The sequence below is a fragment of the Xiphias gladius genome, chromosome 12, assembly GCF_016859285.1.
Source record: "Xiphias gladius isolate SHS-SW01 ecotype Sanya breed wild chromosome 12, ASM1685928v1, whole genome shotgun sequence".
NCBI lineage: Eukaryota > Metazoa > Chordata > Actinopteri > Istiophoriformes > Xiphiidae > Xiphias > Xiphias gladius.
Window position 1 is genome coordinate 721,025 of NC_053411.1, and position 21,553 is coordinate 742,577.

General features: G+C 38.8%; 1 protein-coding gene and 2 non-coding genes across 3 annotated transcripts; all 3 read left to right on the top strand.

Moving 5' to 3' along the window:
- The first annotated feature begins 3,762 nt into the window (after window positions 1-3,762).
- Window positions 3,763-14,889, top strand: eif4a1a (eukaryotic translation initiation factor 4A1A). Its single transcript, XM_040140900.1, has 11 exons — window positions 3,763-3,855; window positions 5,350-5,392; window positions 5,602-5,734; window positions 6,509-6,648; window positions 8,621-8,789; window positions 10,988-11,097; window positions 11,417-11,560; window positions 12,272-12,409; window positions 12,930-13,019; window positions 13,612-13,691; window positions 13,973-14,889. The coding sequence occupies exons 1-11, from the start codon at window positions 3,833-3,835 to the stop codon at window positions 14,115-14,117; spliced, it is 1,215 nt and encodes a 404-aa protein (XP_039996834.1). The 5' UTR covers window positions 3,763-3,832; the 3' UTR covers window positions 14,118-14,889.
- LOC120797799 lies at window positions 8,045-8,184 on the top strand. The gene has a single exon (XR_005708587.1). It is a non-coding gene; the product is annotated as a small nucleolar RNA SNORD10 (small nucleolar RNA).
- LOC120797798 lies at window positions 9,064-9,203 on the top strand. The gene has a single exon (XR_005708586.1). It is a non-coding gene; the product is annotated as a small nucleolar RNA SNORD10 (small nucleolar RNA).
- Window positions 14,890-21,553: the final 6,664 nt, after the last annotated feature.

Sequence of the window (21,553 nt, forward strand, 5' to 3'; positions counted from 1 at the left end):
TAGAGATTAAAGGCCAAAGCACACCGTGGCTGAATGGCGTACGTCAAAACTGCTGCCTCTATTACTTTCTATGTACAATAGAAATAACGTGGTGGATAGGCGCACACTGCCTGATACTTCCCGCCATTGTCCTTTTTGCATCGTCGCTGCTCCTGAAAAAATGATTTGTGTGTCAGTTATATACTATGCTGGAGAATCTAAACTACAATATCCCTACCAATACACCTCGAGAACACTTTTAATGTCTTTGTATTTAAAAAGTACTACATACCCACTTTAAAAGTCCATTGAATAATGACTACTAGGTGGAATAATAGGCTACATTATAAACATTCCACAATATAAAAAAATAGGAACATTCAATAATCATGTTTATTTACTCACACTATCACCATGATAGTGTTTGTTGTTTATGCTATGTGTGAAACTGTGGGCAGTTGTATATCAAATCAAAATATATCTGTCACTGAAGTACACTTTTTATTTTTCATCACTGGATCATGACAGAAAGACAGTATCCTATAAGTACAAAAATTGGGTGAACTTACACTAAGACAATAAAACAATAGAGGAAGTGAAATTATGAAAGTGGCTTACATTGCTTAAAATTAAGCTTGATAGAGCAAGTAAACACTGGCTGGGCTTTTCAAATCTCACATCTCACCCATGCATCTTTCCCTGGCCTTTTACAATAAGAACTGTAGGAGGAGTTACCAAGCAATTAAAAGGTCCAAAAGAAGGAATAATCAGAGAGATGGACAGATGCATCTGCAAAAGCTCACATGGCTATTCTAAAATTGTTTAGCCTGCTGTATAGAATGTAGTTGATTATCTATCTTAGGAAGTCTTGTGTTAACACATTAAAAACGTGTTCCAGATTTTGTATCTACACTCTGTTTGTAGTTATAACTGATTTTACTCACCTTGAAAACTGACTCAGATGACGATGATGAATAAACGTCCAAATGATGTGAGCATTAGCGAGTCCTCAACTGCCAGTTTTTCGAAATGCACCTTGATAACAGTCACAGGAACGTGAGGCTGCAAGTGCAAATCTATGGTACAGTACCACAGGTTCCATGATAGATTTTGTGACTCAGTCAAAATTGCATTCTCATTAGAATGGTAATTAAAAATATCCAAAATAGCATTCTTACTAGTAAAAATTGTGTTACCCTAACCCTACATCTAAGATATCTAAAAATCCTTAAAGAGTATAAGTGGCGGTTTAACGTTTAATGAATGACTTGATATATATTGCAGACATCTCCGTGCTCCATGCAATTGTGCACCCTTGTGCTCATGCTTTTCTGCTCACAGATATGCGCTCTGTGCGTTCCTATCACGTGCGTGTGTGTGTTTTCTTATGGTTTTGAGACTAATTAAACGCCATATTAATGATGATGACACTTTAAGTTATGCATTTATTTCTCATTACTCCTTTCAAAAGGCCCATCTATGAGAAAATACAGCCACTGGCTGTGAGCACAGCTGCAGCTGCTACTCACTGTGGTAGTTGAAGCAGTGGCTGTGGATATGCTTATCACTCGGACTAGCGCTGTATTTGTGGTTGAATCTATTTTGCTATAGATATGATTCTCGCCATGCTCTGGCTGTGGTAACTGCGGTACCATGACTACTCTTTACCGCTCTTGTTAACATTAGAAAGCATTGTTAAGTCACACAGGATTTTTAAGCTGTGGTTCTTCTAGATATGGTGTAACTGTTACCAATTCATCATAGGAGTTCAGAAATACAGGAGCTTCAAAACGGTCACTCAGCACAACCATGTGAATTCACCGATAGATAGATAGATAGATAGATAGATAGATAGATAGATAGATAGATAGATAGATAGATAGATAGGGAAATTTTCATTTTACAACTGGCTGTGGATAACAATAGAATTAAAAATTAATACCACAACTGCAGAATTGCAGACCTGCAGAGCAAGATACTAAATAAATATATACAATATATTCACCAAAAAACAGCATTAAATAAAAATATACGATATATACAGCAGAAGTCCGAAATTATCAGAAATATGGTGTGCAATATAAGAAAGGTTGAAGTGCAATAAGAACCTGCAAAAGCGCAGTGTATAATAAATGCAGTAAAATTATGATATAGACAGTATGATTAGATGGTAGTGCAGTAGTGTGTTCACCTATCGAACAGAGGTGAGCTGTTGTACAGTGTTATGGTGAACGGTAGTAATGATTTCCTGAAACATTCTTTGTGAAAGCAGAGCTGAATGAGTCTATTGGAAAATGATCTCCGCTGACTCTGCAGTGTGTTTTGGAGGGGATAGGATGGATTGTCCATGATGGAGAGCAGTTTATTCACTGACCTCCTGTTCCTCACTGACTGAAGCATCTCCAGGTTATGACCAATTATGGTCCCGGTCTTGTGAATGTGTTTATTGATCCTGCTGGCATCTCCGACTCTGCTAACCGAGCAGACCGCAGCACAGAAGATGTCACTCATTACCACACTGGTAGAAGATCTCCAGCTTCTTGATGCATACACTGAAAGATCCGAGCTTCCATAGAAAGTAGAGTCTGCTCATCCCCTTCTTGTACACAGCATCAGTGTTGGTTCTCCAGTACAGTCTGCAGTTCAAGTGGACACCCAAGTACTTGTAGTGCCGCACAGCCATGGCTAAAGTCACAATCACAGCTACAGTCTGTCTTAATCAGCCTCAGCAGAAGCCAGTTATAATAACATTGTAACACAGGTAGGTTATCAAATTATCAGTGTAGCTGCAATCGTACAGTGCTTCTGCTGTGGTAATAACCAGCGGCGATCTAACACATTATGCTATATCATGATGCAGGTGAGCCATTCTCTATGAATTAGAGGGAATGCAGAACATATTGCAAGGGAACGCAAAACATAATGAGAGTAAATGCTAAATTTAATGGTAATGCAACAGAATTTCACAAAAAAATATTTCTGGCAGTGTGGAGAAGGCTTTGAAAGTGCATTCATGTAGGAAACAACATTTTCAGATACAATAGGAGTTGGAAATAGAACCTTTGGTATTTCTTTAGTACTGACCAAAATATATTGAAAACCAGTATTAAAACTGTAAGATAGTGATGACTGACACTGACTGTCTTGCTAGATTTGTAGTGTTGTTTTCTTATTTTTTGATCACATTATTTCTGATTTATTCCATTACTTTGCCGATTTTAGACCATTTTGTTTAGGCAAAGTTATGCCATGGACACTTTTACCTCAGAAATCCTGGCTGTGCGTATTCATCATGCAACAGTTGTTGTCAGTCATTAGGCTCTTTGTATGGTCTAAATGAATCCAAACAAAACAACTGTATCTTGGGGCATGACTACAGTGTGAGTCATCATTACATCACTGGATATGAGATGTGTCACTGCTGTAATTTTCCATTTTATGATTTGCTAAATACTTAAGATTACAAGGAAATACTATTCATGAGAAAACAGAAGAAAAATTCTAACCTAGGGATCGGCTTCTAGCCCGCGTTGACAAATGGCTAAATTGAATATGGGGAACCTAAAAACTGTAACCCGGGGTAGCCCGGGTGATAGGAGCATGGCTACCTCTAAGACAGTTTGCTTATAAAATTCAAACTCCGCCCCTCTGGTATGGTTACAATAAAACAATCGTGCAGTACTTAAAACGCTACGACCCGCCTACTTTGAATTCCACGTACAAATAAGCCAATCACAAGTCTGCATGGGCGGGCGTACAGCTAAATGACGGGGATCTGTTGCAATGAGAAGGCCTCTTTGTGTGTTGTCAAGGTATATAAGACATTTCTGCCGCAGTTTCTTTCTTTGGAATAATGTCGGCTGAATATGATAATAGGTAAGGCAAGCTTTTTATTGTGCTATAACAATGAATTGTTTCGTAATTTAATTTACTCGTCTACGTAGGTGTATATTAGTCCTTGTTATTAATGACTCCTCGTGATGTAGGCATTGAGTGAAACATCACGGCGTTTCTGTGCTCGACTAATGCCTAGGCCTGTCGATAGCCTTCCTCAGACCAACGTCACAGGTCTATATTTAATTAACCAATACTGTGAAGTCAGATGTTAGGTTTTGGCATTTTAAGTTCAAAATCCATATTTTGGTTCCTAAATTATAGTCTACAAGTATATTTCAGGTAGCAGGTATAGTGGCGATCACTGTTGATCCAGGACGTAGCTGCGTGAAATGAAATGGCAGCTGGCGCCTTGGGTAGCACGTGAAAGAGCCTACACTAGGCCTCGAAAATTACTGTTTTAAAGGGCTGCTATTATTAGCATTACATTATATGTAGAGGGGCTATTTGAGCTGTGGAGCTCGTCATTTTTCACATTGTGGATGAAGTCTTTCGGAGCTGGCAGTGCAAATTAAAAGATCTTTGTTCTTGCACGATGGGCGCACATGGTCGTGGTAGTTTTAACCAGTGGCTTGGACAATGCCGGTAGCGTAGGCCGCTAAGTGCTGTTGGAAGCAATTCCCCTTACGTTGCGGTTGGTGATATGCTGCCCTCGTGAAACAAATGTCTGGTTGTGTCGATGTATGCTATCGTTAATGGATTTCGCTGACTTGACAAGTCTAATAAAAGGCCACAAAAAGACAAGCTGGGCCTGTTGGCAGTGGCTATAGCGGGACAGGGCTACATCTAGCTAAGCTTTTCTTTATTCTTGCTATCACACATTTTGCATTAGAACCACGTTTTAAAATCCACCATTCACGATTTAGTTGTTTTCTTCAAAAATGAAGTCGCATTTTGTAAACAGGCCGACTGTACTCGGCTTGGAGAATTGCTGGCAGTTATTCCCGTCGTCGTCATCTGACTTGTTCAGCCTTGACTGTAGAAACGACCATCTTGAATGTATGTAGTAGAAATGGCGGACTCACGAAAAGGCGTTTACTTTCAAGCACGAAGATAAAAGTGCAAATAGAATTTATATATTTAAATTTTAAAGCCATCAACTGGCATCCTTGAAATTTGTGCTTGTCGTGTTTTTAGAGGTAGCATATGATGATTATGATTGATTATGCTGGTGTCTCGACAAGAAACGGAAAAGATTAACGAGAACACATGTATATGGTCAGATATTCTGTTATTGAATTGTGGAGTTGCAGAGTTGAGGGGAATATTCGCCTAAGCTATTTTTCCAGCCACATTCGTTACAACACAATGGCAATATTCCTGGAGAAAATTATAGGCCTTTTAAAAGTTTTTTTAAGAGGGATTTTTAAATTCATTTTCCCCCGAATGGAATGTTACATTGTATTTTGGTGGTTTACTGAAGTAAGCTTTCAAGGAATAATACCATAACTTTTTTTTTTCCGTTCTCATTCTCAGAGACAATGGCCCAGAGGGCATGGAGCCAGATGGGATCATTGAGGTGAGTATCTGCGATAACATCCCCTGCAACAGAGGGAAATTTCCAAATTCCCACCCAGTTACATGGCCTCAGGATATAATTAAGATCAAGCAGTTAGGATCTCCTTTTATAATTTTGGAAGCTGTAAAGGTGACATAAACATGATTATATAAACCTTACTAAGATGCATCTGTCTTTTGCATTGCTGCTTCTTTGTATTACCTTTCCAGAGCAACTGGAACCAGATCGTGGACAGTTTTGATGAGATGAACCTGCGCGAGGCTCTGCTCAGGGGAATTTATGCCTATGGTTTTGAGAAGCCTTCCGCTATCCAGCAGAGAGCCATTATCCCTTGTATCAAGGGTAAGTGTACCGTTACTAAAGAAATCACTTGGCGTAATTTGTCCTTTTTTTGTTTTTATGAACAAGACATTTTTATTTTTGTAATACATCTTACCTAGAGTTATGAGAAATACTGCAGTCACTTCTCAACTCAACAGCAGTGCAGCTGCACCGCACTTAACTCTGAAAGTGCCTTCGTCCCTCGGTGTTGTCTAAACATCACATTTTTTTTAAGTCAAAGAGAGGGATAAAAAGATATAGATATCTAATTTAAATTACAAACAAAAAATACTGTTTAAATTTTTGCCAGTATTCAGTTGTGGGTCCATTTTGTTTCTGGTTAAGCTATTTCACCAACCTTTTTTAAATTTGCTTGCTCATCAGTGCAGACTCACTGACATTTATTTTCAAAATATTCTGGGCTGAGGAAGTCTCCTGAGCATCTTAGGTTGATAAAATTGTCACCACCCTTGCACCTGATTTAAGTCATGGGCCAAACCAGTGATTCTGACAATGTCAACTGAAGCTTCCCCTAAAGTTGTGCAAAGCCATCTAACTATTGTAGATTAAGCTGGGCTAATAAAACACTAACGCTTATCCCTACTTGACACTTGCTGGACCTGAATCTGAAAGAGTGAGTGTTTGAGAACCCTCATGATTGTGCTGCAGTGTTTAACTGTATGGTGCTTTTGTCAGGTTTTTCTTAGTTTTCTTGTGCTCTCTGGGTACATTTACAGTAGTTGAATCTGGGTTGTATATAAACTGTTGGGTCTTAATTTTTTTTTTCCTCCTTAGGTTACGATGTAATCGCTCAGGCCCAGTCTGGCACTGGGAAAACTGCCACCTTTGCCATTTCCATCCTCCAGCAGATTGATGTGGAACTGAAAGGCACCCAGGCTCTGGTCCTGGCTCCTACCAGGGAGCTGGCTCAGCAGGTAGGGTTAATTTAAGATATAAACAGTGTGAACACCTGCACTGAAACTGTTTTCAGATTTTCATGGTTCATAGGTCTTTTGTCTCATACAATCATGAAATTGATCGAGTTTGGATACAAAACACCTTCAGTCTTGGTTATATTGGCCTCAGTTTACTAGCGGTTCAAGTTGACTTTAGGTAATGGGTAAGCTGTCTAGTAGTTGTGTAGCTATGTCACTACTTGTCTGAGTAGTTATGTTTCAGTTTAACATGCAGAGCAGTTTGTATGGTGCTCCTTTCTTCTACACTTAGCTCCAGATTGTTCAAGAATATTTAAAGATGAAAACCTACTTGTGTTTTTCAATAAGGCAGTTTCAGATTGTTTCACATGACTGAAACTTGAATACTTTTGATGGTGAATTTTAAGAATGCACAAAAGGACAGATTATGATTACAAGGTTGGTGTAATTAAGTTTCTTCTAGCAGGTAAAAGGCAAGCTTCCCCCCCTGCTTAGTCTTTCAGTACAGCTAGTTGCATAAAAATGGGTGTTTGATAGAATATTACAGTTGCGCCAATCTCAGTAAATCAGGCTTACTTTAAGAAAATTCTACTTATTAATGGAGGTTTAATTACTGTGTGATCAAAGTCACCGTAGAAAACATAACCCACTGAAAAGCCTGGTCCAGGTTAAGTTGGTTTGAGTCTTGGCTTCATGTCAGGCTCAGGTCCTCCAAGAAAATTCATAGTTTTTTGACTAAACTGAGTTATCATTTTTTTGACCATTATTACAGTATTTACTACGACACAAGTCATTTTCACAGTACAATGACACTAGCAAGATGGAAATGCAAAACAAATGTGCTCACTAGAGTATGAGCTATGTGCTGAAGTAATCATTTTTACACATTTTCCTGACTGATAACACTGTGCCTTACAATATGTATAAAACAAGGCTTATGTTCACTGGATTTGAACTAAGAATTTCTCATTCTCCTACAGCCAGTTGACAATGTAACATTGTTTGGCTTCTTACCAAAATTTCCATTCGGTCAAATGTCTGTATGCAGGTTACTTTCTCAGTAGCCGCTATCCAGTTACATTACTCATTTGGCAGTTTTTTTTTTTTTCCCGATTCTGATGTTTGATGTGAACATTAACTGAAGCTTCTGACCTTATCACCATGATTTTATGTATTGTGCTGCTACCCATGATTGACTGATTACATTTTTGCACAACTAAGCAGGTGTAAAGATCTTCCTAATAAAGTGCTTGAGTGTATACTCTAATATGAAATGGTAAGATGGAACAGCAACTTGTAAAATGTGATCAGATCATTTTTATTCCTACTGTTACATCGGCTAATGTCTGAATACAATTGTAGTACATGGTGGCAACCACAATCTGTCAGAACTGCTGTATAATGATGAAACCCATGCGTGTCAGCTGACTCTGTAAACCCCTGGTGTGTTGTTGCTCTCGCTGGCGTTCTGCTGGCTTGAGTCCTCAGGACCGCAGGGATCCAGAGCCATGATCATACACTACTACTTCTGAATACAGCACTATTATCTGCCCGTCTGTAGATTAAGTAGATCAGACACAGTGCACTCTACCTCATAGCCCTATTGGCCTAAGTGAATTATTTAAAAAAAAAAAAAACAAAGCTAGTATTTGGAGCATATTAAATTGTTTTAGCTTCATTATTTTATCCTGAAATAACACTCAGAGCTGACCAGCATGCACCTGCCCATATTCATGATTCCTGAAAATAGTACTATTATAAATGGTGATCCCAGCATGAGAACGGAGGAATATACACTCAAAGCCTCAAGTGTTGGCTCACAGGTTTTGAGTTTAGACTGATTTGCCTAGAAGTAAATTGGTTTAACTGGTTATATTCCAACATAGCCTTTTCAAGGATTGAATGTTTACTGTTGTTTAATGGTCTGACACATAATCAACAAATGGGATTATTTTAATTCACCTATATTTAGATCCAGAAGGTGGTGCTTGCCCTGGGTGACTACATGGGAGCCAGTTGCTATGCCTGTATTGGAGGGACCAACATCCGCAGTGAAGTCCAGAAGCTGCAGGCTGAAGCACCTCACATTGTGGTGGGAACCCCTGGCCGTGTCTTCGACATGTTAACTCGCAAAAATCTCTGTAAGTCATCATGGGACTTATTGGTGACAAATGCTGCTTATTGAACTAGTTTCAGATTAATTTACAGTGACTGTTATGATATAAATAAAATGACATTTAGAATTGCTTATCCAAAGGATATTTAGGCAGCTGCTTACTGAATTTCTGCTTAACTGAAGAGAATGAAACCACTTTCACATTTAGTATGCTTCAGATGTTTCTGCTGCTATGACACTGGCTAATATCTGAATCCTAATACTGTACATTGTAACAGCCACAATCCGTCAGAATGGCTGTATAATGATGAAACCAATGCGTGTCAGCTGACTCTGTAAACCCCTGGTGTGGTGTTGCTCTTGCTGGCGTTCTGCTGGCTTGAGTCCTCAGGACAGCAGGGATCCAGAGCCATGATCATACACTAGTACTTCTGAATACAGCACCAATCACTCTCCTAAAAGTCTCATTAGCTAGGGTTGATATTTGCGACTTATCAATAGTATGGTCTAGAAAAATGATGTGACAAAACATTAAAGCAGGATTTATACTCTATCCCACAAGAATTTGGAACTGTTGGAAAATGAGATTTGGTGCTCAACAGATGTATTGTTCAAAATCAGCATCCTGGGAAAAGAATGAGGCTACGCTGGGGCACTTCCAGTACATATGTAAAAAGGAACCAAAGGTACATGATAGATTTGAGAGAAGTCTCATGAGGACATTTTCTGTATGTGTATATATTAAAAGCAAGCGTGATTAGGGATAGTGAGGCGTTGTCTTTTGAGTTAAAGGCTCGAGCAAAAGGGTGAGATGATGCATCCTTGTCTGGATTCCTTCTGAAATGGAGAGATGAGAGACTTTTTCCTGTGACAATCATAGCCAAGGGGTTATCATAATTATGACTTTAATGAAATGATCTAATCACTTTGGTTAAGGGCATAAATTGAAGAAAATGCTAACTTGTGTCCTGCAAAAAATGGTTTTTCTGGAATATTTATAAAAGGGAGTATTTCAAAATGACTAGAGAACCACGGCAACAAAAGGAGCTGATGCTGCTACATGGTAAAACCTGTTAGCAAATCAATACAAATCATATGCCTTAAAGTGGGATTCCTGTACCAAAGTCAACATCCTTCCTGTGGAGGATAAACAAGCTGAACGTTTAATTGGCCCATTTAACCATCTTGTATTCCAGCTGGCTAACTGTGGAGATGGCGTGAAGATATTAAGTTAGGTTGAACAAGAGAAGAATTCACAAAAATACACCCCCTTTGCAAATGAAGTGCGTAAGCAGTAACTAAATTGTCCTTATAATGGTATTATAAAAAAAAAAAACTACAGTCCACCCAGCTCTGATGCCACACAATAAAAGATGATAGGTTTACATTTTTGTTTTTCCCTATTTCCAACCCCAAAAAAGAGACCCAACACTGAGAGGTGGCTATCACCATTGAAATAGCTATTTTCTGTTTATGGGCTAACAGGCAGCAGTGAGAACTACCTCAAGACGGTCCACTAGCTCAGCGTATTTTATTTTATTTATTTTTTTTCTTCCCAGCTAAAATCCTTTCGTAAAGAGTTTCCTGTCTCTGTCCTTGGTACAGTTAGCCAGGTCAGTCTTGATGTCATCTACTTTTCCATTCAGAGACTCAGTGAATATGTATTTTTCCATAGCAGCAGCTATGTAGCGGCTATCGCGCTGCTCCTAGCTTCGGGTTTGCTGAGACTCATTGCTATGTTGGTGGATGTCTGGTTTGGAGGATCCGGATGCAGCATTCCATATCTCACCTGGATGTCACTACATTTTCTTGATACAGGACTAAGGCCATGTTCAGAAAAAATGCTGCACACAATCTGAGGTGACATCCCATTCAAGTTTTTTAGTAGGACTGTACAGATTTAGACAGGAAAAGAGGAATAAGACATGTAACACAGGCCCTTGGCTGGAATCCAAATGTGGACGCTAACTTGTTCTTATGGCTGTCTTGGAGAATGGCAGTGACCACAAAGGTGGACAGAAAAGGTCACAGTCATAACCACACTCTATTACACCTGAAGTCCCTGTTGCACATTGTTGGACAATTGTATTTTTTGAATAACAGTGAATTAATAATCATTCCTTGTATTCTCACATTCAGCCTTTGAAGTGTCATGCCATAAGTGTATGCGGACAGTAAACAATGGTGGTTTTTTTTGTTGTTTTTTTTTTAATTAAATTGCAGCTTCTAAGAACATCAAAATGTTTGTGTTGGACGAGGCTGACGAGATGCTTAGTCGGGGGTTCAAGGACCAGATCTATGAGATTTTCCAGAAGCTGTCAAGCAGTACACAGGTAAGATCTGAAGACCCCTTACTGACTCGGTCAAGGGGAATAGTTTTAATCATCTCAAATTAACACGCAAGTCAAGCCATTTGATAGTGCATGCATATTGACCAACTTTCAGACTGCTTTCAGTTGGCTTCAGGTTTTCCATTGCATTCTGTAAGCGCATCCATTTCAGCAGTTTAAGTAGTAGTGGAAATCTTTTTTTAGTGCTGGTAACACTAAAGGATGAAAAACGCCTCATGACTTAGGACTGCAGTAAATGTTGACTTGAAAAAGTTGTCTAATCTGGTTTTAATCAGCCGTCCACTGTCTGATTTGTTTTTAGGTTGTCCTTCTGTCAGCCACCATGCCAGCTGACGTTTTGGAGGTCACAAAGAAGTTCATGCGTGAACCTGTCCGGATCCTGGTAAAGAAGGAGGAGCTGACCCTTGAGGGCATTCGCCAGTTCTACATCAACGTAGAGAAAGAGGTAAAGAAACCAGTTGACAGATGGAGTTTATTCAGGAAAAGTAGACATTTGAGACTGAGGATCACAAAATTTTTAAAGTTTGTTTACAGGATGATCTTGATCTGTAGTCGCATATGGATGATTGAACATCAAACACATTTGGTTGCCAATTCAGTACACTTAGGCAAAACTAATGCCATCTAATCAACAGTCCTTCAAGGACCACTTTTTGTTTAAGTCTTTTGTCGTTGTTGAATTGTATTGCATTATACAGAGCTGTCTCTAATCGACAACCTCACTGATATCAGTGAGGCTAGATTTGAACAAAGACTGACAATTTAATCATGAAAGATTTATTGTTGAATAAGACAGCATTAGTTATATCTAGGTGTACCTACTTTTGATCGGTCTTTCTCTCTCAACCCAACTGGTCGAGGCAGATGGCTGCCCACCATGAGCTGCATTCTGTTCAAGGTTTCTACTTGTGCTCAGGAACTTTGCCTTGCCACTGTCACCAAGTGCTTGCTCATAGGGGAATGTTGGGTACTCTAAACATTATAGAGTACATGCATAATATGAAAAGCATCCTGAGAACTTGTTAAAATTTGGTGCCATCTTAAATTGAGTTGACTAATACAGCAAAAGTGTAATGTACCCAAATATTTGAGGAACTGTTGTGTACAGAAACTGAGCTTGCTTGAGCTGACTGTCTGACCTGGTGGTGTTCTTAAGGAGTGGAAGCTGGACACACTGTGTGACCTTTATGAAACCTTGACAATCACACAAGCTGTCATCTTCATCAACACAAGGAGGAAAGTAGACTGGCTCACTGAGAAGATGCATGCCAGAGACTTCACTGTGTCTGCTCTGGTAAGAGCCTCTACTTGCCATTTCTACATAAACTGAGCAGAAAAGCTCTGAATCCAGACCCTTTCCCTTGTATTATGTTTGGTTTATGGTGTCTGTTTTTTATCCAAGTGACCATTTAATTTGCTTGTGATACACTAGTGAAATGTTGAACTATAAGGTGTTCCCAGAAATTAACTTTTTTTTGTTTTTTTTGTTTTGTTTTGTTTGGTAGCATCACTGGTAAGAGTAATCTGCCACCTGGCAAGGCAATGTCCTTTCAATGCACAGGATCTGGCAGGCATTATTAAGAACCTCACTCTGTCCTGTTCTTGTGCACAAACTTAGTTTATGTTGTGTGACCAACTTTTGATCACCACTCTGTTTAGAGTTCATATAATTATTTTTCTAATGCCTCAGGTTAAATAGTAACATTGGATGCATTTCAGTAATAGAACTCTGATCAGACTTTGAAAGTTCTGAGTCTAGGTTTATATCCACATCAGTTTGGCCTCATCTCCAGTCCTCCCATCTTTTCTTTTAGCATGGTGACATGGACCAGAAAGAGAGAGATTTGATCATGAGGGAGTTCCGCTCTGGCTCCAGTCGAGTCCTTATTACCACTGACCTGCTGGTATGTATACTAGAAGCCTTCTGCACTGTTAGCTACACCAGGGAAGTTGAGTCCTTGACAGTATGTACACACACTGATTTGAGCTCTTAAAGGTGTAGCATACAGTAGTTTTCCCACTTTGGTTTTTTGCCTTTTAATAAAAACAGACTAAATTTGAGGTTTGCTTTTTAAGATGAGTACTGTGCGCAGTCCAAGGTTCCCTCTCCTCCCATCTGCAGTGTTGGTGAAGGACTGAAAGTTCCTTGGTATAGAAGCCTATCTGCCCTCCACTGTGGCTGGGTTCAAGTCCTTGGCTCTCAACTAATTGGCAGATTACATTACATTATTTTTTTTTTTATCATTAAGAATAATAAACATGCACATCTAAACTTAGCTATAGTTGTAGTTCAGTCAGTCTGGAAGTCTTTTTTTTTTTTTTTTTTTTTTCTCTCCTCCCAAAAAGATTGCCATCTTAGTTCATTTGATGTGAAAGATGACCTTAATCTGAAGCAGAAAGTTGGTGCTTGACCTCAGTTATGCCTATTCTTTTGTGCTATGTGGATGCGAATGACTTTGAGCCATGTAACTACTGGTCCTTATGCTCCTCCTCCAGGCCAGAGGTATTGATGTTCAGCAGGTGTCCTTAGTCATCAACTATGACCTGCCAACCAACAGGGAAAACTACATCCACAGGTAACATAACTAAGTCTGCCAAGTATCAGATTACAAATTGGATTGAGCAATAGTGTTTTGGGAGTGTAAGTGTGCTTTTTCTTTAAAACGGTTTCATTAAAAAAAAATGAATCATTACATATGGTGACTTTTTTGTTTTCTTAGAAGATGCAACATTGCCTTGGGTGCTGGTTTTTAATTTTTTTTTTTTTAAAAGCTTACAGATGTTCTTTGCTCAGTGAAACTAAATCTCTCTCTTCCCCCCCCCCCTTTTTCTTTTTTCTTCCCCCCTCGACTTTTAGGATTGGTCGGGGTGGTCGTTTTGGCAGGAAGGGAGTAGCCATCAACATGGTGACTGAAGATGACAAGCGAACCCTAAGGGACATTGAGACGTTCTACAACACCACCATTGAGGAGATGCCCATGAATGTGGCTGATCTTATCTAGAAGAATCCACACACCCTTCGTCCACCCCCCCCACCCTGCTATTTTAGATGTCAAACCTTGTTTCTTACACGATCTGCACCATGACTTTACCCTCTACATTCTAAGGGAAGGAAGAATGCAACTGTTATTCCTTCCTAACTTTTGAAATAGGTTTTCACCATCTTGGAAAGATGAATTACTGACCAGTTTCATCTACTTTCCATTGTCCGTTACTCCATATCAGTGCGTAAATTCTTCATGAAGCATTAATTTGAACATTTCCACATTGATGTCTTGCAAAATAATGACTTTAACAAAATGAGTCAGTTTGTAACTGAATCCCACAAGTGCAAAACATGACCACTTTTCCAAAAGCACAGCAAAAATGACAGTTGATTGTTTAAAAGGATTCTAGCTTGGACTGTTAGTAAATGCTTCACATTAAATTAATACTTTGCTCAGCTGATAACTTGCACAGTGAAAACACAAACATGATTGAAGCTTTTGTCAAATGTGGCTGTGATTTGCACCTGCACAGCATCACCAGGTGCTGCATTGCTGGTAACTGATACATGGGTGGTTTAGAGTGCAGTTCAGTTTGGACTCAACACAATAATGATCTAAATGAAATGGGAAGTGCTGCATTTAACCAGATCAGTATTTAAGCAACCTTCAGTGTACGTAAAACAGCCTTTAACCCACATCTATGATCATGTTAAGAACAGGTTTTGGGGGTCCAGAGTACACAGGGGATATTCAATAAAAAGACCTGTATAGTAAAATCCATCATGAATGAGTTGTTTACCGTTTTGATCCTTTTACTGCTGTTTCATACCTATTTTTTTTATTGCTATTGTACATACTGCTTGACTTGTACAGTCATTTGTCCAGTAGCATTCAAGTTGAAGACTGGCGGCAACAAACGTTTGGAGGCAAAAACAACGGTGAGTTCTGTGGAGACTTTGCCTCTTGACTCTGATGACCTAGTTGGATTCTAACTCTTTGACCTTGTTAATTTAGATTTTATTTTTAAACAAAATATTGGGTTTTTGATGAGGTGCTGGTCAATTTTTGTAACTTACCTTGCCAAAATGTTGGGGGGAGGTAGGGCGTCTGACATGAAAGGACCAAACTACAGATTAAGTATATGGAGATTTTTAACCCCCCCCCCCGGCCAAAAAAAAAACTTTCTCATTAAAATGCCTGTCCTCATGGGGTGTGGTGTCTGGTTTAGGAGAACCATCATGTTTTGGGGTGTATGGTCAGTGCTATTTTTTAAAATAAATTTATGGAGTTGTTAACCTTTTTGAGACAGAAACAGTGTAACAAGTTTTTCTACATTGGATTCTGTATAGTATTTATTTTAATGGTCTTAAAAAAATAAAGGTTTCTCCTTAACAGTGTAAACTGGCCTCTGCATTGTTGAATAGCATGAAAGCTCTCTGGGCAAATTCCTCTGTGGAAAGGCTAGTAAGCTATTTCATGGATACACACGATCTGTAAGGTCTCAACGCGCTGGTTCTGTTGGAACCCACACACAAATGAGCTGCAAGTCTGCTGGTGACTGTTTGTTGCTCTGAAACCTCAGCACTGCAGTTTGGTTCAAGTACTGGCCTTGACAAGTGTACCCACTAAGGTATACTAGTAATTGACCAGTTTTTGAGTTTCTTTGTTGTCATTTGGTGAAAAAGAGTAATTATTTACTTACTGTGGGTCTGAATGAACCATAAACTAACTTGATTGTCCTTTATTTAGCTGCATCTTCATAGTGATGGTAGCAGTTTTCAACCTGGACTTCATTTAGAAAATTCTAGCATTTAATTACTGATTTTCTTTCTGATATAACCCTATAATTTTACATTGGTCTATCCAGCCACATGTGTGCTCTGATTATTAAGATAGTCACACTATCTGTTTAAATACAGTACAATATCCAAGGGAACAACAGAAGTTTGACTGACAGCTGATAATTAGCCTCCAAGGTCCCAAAGAGATGTGTGTACATCATAACACTCAACAGTGCACTTGCTTGCTGTGGTCTGATTGTTGGTGCCAGGTGGTCTGGTTTGAGTATATCTGGAACTGCTGATCTGAGTTTTTCTCACACAGCAGTCTCTAGAGTTTACTCTGAATGGTGCAAAAAAAGTGAGTCGCAGTTCTGCTGAAGCAATTGGCGTCAGTAGCATGAATCCATGGACCCAATGTGCCTTGTGTCAACAGTCTGGGCTGGTGGTGTTGGTGTAATGTGGGGAATGTCTTCTTGGCACACTTTTCTTGAGGATTCAATTGAACTAAGAAACGAATGGATTGTTTCAGGAAGTGATTGAGTTCAGTTTGTCCACCCAGAAGATTTGTTCTTTTGAATACCATGGTGAAAAGACTTAATGACAAAATTTAAGATACAGTGTACAAAAGATAACAGCTTGACATCAACCCAAACCAGGAATTACAACAAAATAACATAGAGTGTCACATTTGACACCATATGTTCTTAGCTGATAAACATGATTTACTGTATACAGGCTGTTTTCTTGACATCTGGAAATCGTAATGATTATAATGTATGAAGGCTGCTGCTGAGTTTCTATTAAGTATTATTATTTGTAATGCAGCTGCATATTATAAAACTCAGTGGAAAAGATCCAGTGCTTCTCCAGTATGGTGCAAATGCTCTGTCATTTTAGCATGACCAAATTGTGGAAGCAATTTGGAGGCAAATTAACTGGCAGTACCAGTAGATTACGTCTAAATTAGTAATATTTATTTCACTGCTAACAAGCAGGCCTTGCTTTATTGTATTTAATTCATTGAAATACTCTCACTCCTAGTCCTAAAAGTTGAACCCATTTTGGCCATTCCTAATCTGAGACACGATAAATACGGAAAAAAAAAACACTTTCACTCCACTAGAGGGAAACATTGTTCTTTCTTCACTATGTCAGGCTTGTTCAGTTAACTGGCAGAATCACAGTCTGAAAGAATATCCCTCCTATCAAATTTCATGCAGGATCACAATCAGGAAGCATTTTTATCTCGTGGAACTTTCTGGTGGATCATTTTGCATCATATTTTAGACACATCCAGGATCCTAGTCTCTGAGCTCCCCCCCAACAATAAACAAACAAGCACATTCTCAGAGTGTCTTCAAACACTAGAGAGCTCTTTGCCAGCAATGTAAACATACATCAATCAGCCACAAAATTAAAACCAATTATTGCTTTTAATGTTGTGGTTGCATGCTGTATGTGTATATAGTGCTAGACAGCTGTTTAGAGGAGCCCATGGCTGCTGACTGCTGCGACGCGGTTTGAGCTTTGAAATATGCATCACTTGGCCTTTTCATAACAATGACCATGAACAAGCCATAGCCCCAACAAGCTAATAAAGTAAAGTCTGAGACCTTCATAAAAGTGTTCTGAGAGCCCAAATCTCTTGGGGTGCCCACTTTTGTATGGTGTACATATTGTGTATTTATACACACACATATATACATATATATATACATATATACATATATATATACATATATATATACATATATATATATATATATATATATATATATATATATATATATATATATATATATATATATATATATATATATATATATATATATATACATACATACACACACACACACATATATATATACACAACCTTCTCGTTACTGGGCGACCTGCTCTACCTCCTGAGCCACAGCCACCCCGGTATGTAATTGAGATGTTGCCTTCACTTCTTTCAGGTCATCTTTTACGGTCTTTACTTCTTCAAACATAAAGTCAAATGACTTTCCAGCCATCAGTACTAACATTACTGATAACAGATCTATAACGATCTATGGATTGTTTTGATTTACTGTCTGATAATATGATTTTGCAGCTCATGTCCATGTTTTCTTCCTTTTCTTTGGTTTAGATGGTGTATGGTTGTCAGGTATAGGCATCGACATCATACAACGAGGAGATTTAATTTCTTACATAGGGATAATAAAGCTATGCATAACAATGTGCATCAAGAAGTTCCATACTAAGGTCAGATGGAGAATTCAAGCAATCCATGACTTGACTCCCAACCTGCTGGGAAATACCATGTGACCGTATAATATTTACCAGGGATTTGGGTTTCTGGATTGTGGTGGTCATCGGTCATTGGTTTATACATCATTTTAATCACACCAGTAGAAAAGCCACTGCAGAGTGTAAATAATGGAAGCCAGGCAGAAACGCCACCATTTATTATTGTTGGTTGGAAGGCGTTAATCACAAATGTTACAGAAAACTGAATTTATTTGGATGTATTTAGTATTTAGCTGCTACACTGTTTTCCAGATGTCCACCATGTCCTGAAGTTAAATGTCACAATTAGCACTGTAATCTGGAATTTACCTCTCCTTTCCATCCATATTTTGACTTTGTTGCCATTTTAGCAAAACCATGTGGTGATAAACTTGGAAATGTTTGAGCATCCAAACACTCCCATCTGTTTTGGTTTTTGTGATTCTGATTTGTTTCACTTAAGACAAGGTCCCGATTCTATACTAAGGATTCTATACTCAAAAGAAACCACATCGATGGGATGAGTCTGTCAGAGGATCCAGCTCCTGTGATGGGATACAGCATGTAGTTGAGGTTCAGCATATTAGCTATTCAGACAATGACAGCAGCTCTCAAAGCTCTCTCATTACCACCACTGAGGTACGCTTGAGCGAGGCTAAAGCAGTTGTAATGAAGCTCCTCACTAGCCAACAGATAGGCATATAGTTGTACTGGGAAGCTTCTGGGTGTGAATGTGAAGGCCACCCACTCTGTTACAGATGGGACTGGTTTACAGTAGTCCCAGATGGACTCAGAAGTCATGAATTTGTGAGTGGTTGAATAATTTATTTCTTTTAATTTATTGCCCATCTCATAAATATTTTAACGTGTGATTCTGAGTATTAGTTATAGTACAGTTAGGGGTTATTAGAGTGACGTACTCTGATGAATACTTGTCTAAAATAGAGTGTGTGTTAGCTCAGTATCTTAGAAATTACATAATTTCCACAGATCACAGTTAACTGCGATTGCCGCTGTTCACCGCCACTGCAGGAAGTAGTGCGTCCTTTATGTAAAAAGGCAAACAGTAAAGGTGTAGAAGTCACAGATGATTAGGTTTTTAACACTAACCACAATCTATCCTAACCATACCATGGTTATCATGATAAGAAAAACATTATTTTAGAACTGGCAAAGCTGGAGTTCTGCTGAATTGATAATCATCCACTATCTTTTTGGTATCCACCGATGTGTAACTGTGTGTTTATAAAATAATCCATAAATATTATGTTACAGGCTTGTCCTTCAACGTCTCTGTCAACAAATCAGATTCACTAGTTTATTGTCATGTTTCTATTATATTATAGTGGAATGTAGTGCTTAACATGTTCATTGATTTCACATGGGAACTGGTCATTGGGTTCAAATCCTATCCCTTTCAGTTCCTTTCCTGTGCTCCCAAGTTCAAATTCTCACCATTTGGCAATGATGGGAGGGATGATTTGTGTGAATACGATCACAAAAGATGAAAAGTGATAAGGTTCACAGTGAGGGAGAGTTTGAATTGCATTTTCATAGTCTTTGATCAGTAGGTTCTCAGGGATATGAGATAAAATGAGAGTATGACAAGAAAAACTGGTTTATTACTGACAGATGTGGCTACACTGACCTTAATTTTATACCTTATAAAAAAATGTGGGTGTGTAAATGATGTCTTCTTTTGTTTGTTTGGGTTGGATTGTGTTGTTAGAGTTGTGTCCATCTTTTTTTAAATAATGCAGGGTATTTTGCCAGCAGACATAGCAAACTAAGAAAGATTTGGATCCAACTCAAATGCCCTGACTGCCACCAATCTGAAACCTACAGCTTACCTCCACACAGCCTTTTTATTACTAATGAGATGCTCAAAGAAAAAAAAACTAAATTATACAAAATGAATGTGCACCAGAATACATATTTCCTAATTACTTTCTCATGATACCTCTATCAAAAGTGCTGTTAAGGCCAAGGCCATTCAGTCGTCATATCATGGGTCCATTAGAAAAATCCCAGACAACAGAGGAGCGAAACTAGTCTATGTGAAATATAATTTGATGAAAACATCAGTTCACTGGAGGTTGTATCACAGAAAACGCTTCCTTAAAGCTGTATTAAGTGGCAGAAAAACTAGCAGACCACTACAAACTGAAAGTACATACTTCTGATATACAATTCGGTACATAAGTATTTGGACAGTGACACAATTTTCATAATTTTGTCTCTGTACACCACCACTATGGATTTGAAACAGGGCCATCAACATGTGACTGAAGTGTAGACATTAGGCTTTAATTCAAGGGATTAACAAAAATTAACCATTTAGGATTTAGAGCCATTTCTATACATAGCCCTCATATTTGGAGGCTCAAAAGTACTTGGACAAACTGATATACATATAAGGATTATTTTTAATACTTGGATGAATATCCTTTGCAGTGAATGACTGCCTGAAGTCTGGAACCCATAAACATCACCAAATGCTGAGTTTCCTCTCTTGAGATGCTTTTCCAGGCCTTTACTGCAGCCGCCTTTCGTTGTTCTTTGTTTGTTCATCTTTTGACCTAATTTTTGTCTTCAGTAAGTGAAAAGCATGCTCAGTTGGGGTTTAGGTCGGGTGACTGACTTGCTCATTGAAGAATATTCCATTTCTTTGCCTTGAGAAGCTCTCGGATTGCTTTCGCAGTATGTTTTGGATCATTATCCATCTGTGCTGTGAAGCACCGTCCTATCAGTTTTGCAGCATTTGGTTGAATCTGAACAGATAGTATAGCCCTATACATTTCCGAATTCATCCTGCTACTTCTATCAACAGTCACATCATCAATAAATACCAGTGACCCAGTTCCGTTGGCAGCCATACATGCCCGTGCCATAACACTGCCTCCACCATGTTTGACAGATGATGTGGTATTCTTTGGATCATGAGCCGTTCCTTTAGTTTAATCTGGGCTTTCTGTTCTTGAGTGTTACCAGTGGTTTGCACCTTTTGGTAAACCACATATATTTACATCCATGAAGGCGTCTCTTGATGGTCGACTTTGACAATGATAAGCCCATCACCTCGATTAATTTTCGTGACCTGGCTAGATGTTGTGAAGGGGTTTTCCTCAACAAGGAAGGAGTTCTGTGATCATCCACTTTAGTTGTCTTCCGTGGTCTTCCAGCCCTTTGGTGTTGCCAAAATTGCCAATGCATTCCTTCTTTTTCACAGTGTAACAAATTGTTGTTTTGGCCACTCCTAAAGTTTCTGCTGTCTGTCTTATAGTTTTGTTTTGTTTTTTCATCCTAATGAAGGCCTCCTTCATTTGCAGCGACACCTCTTCAGACCACATATTGAAAGTTCCCATGAACAGCTACCAAATGCAAATTCAACACTTGGAA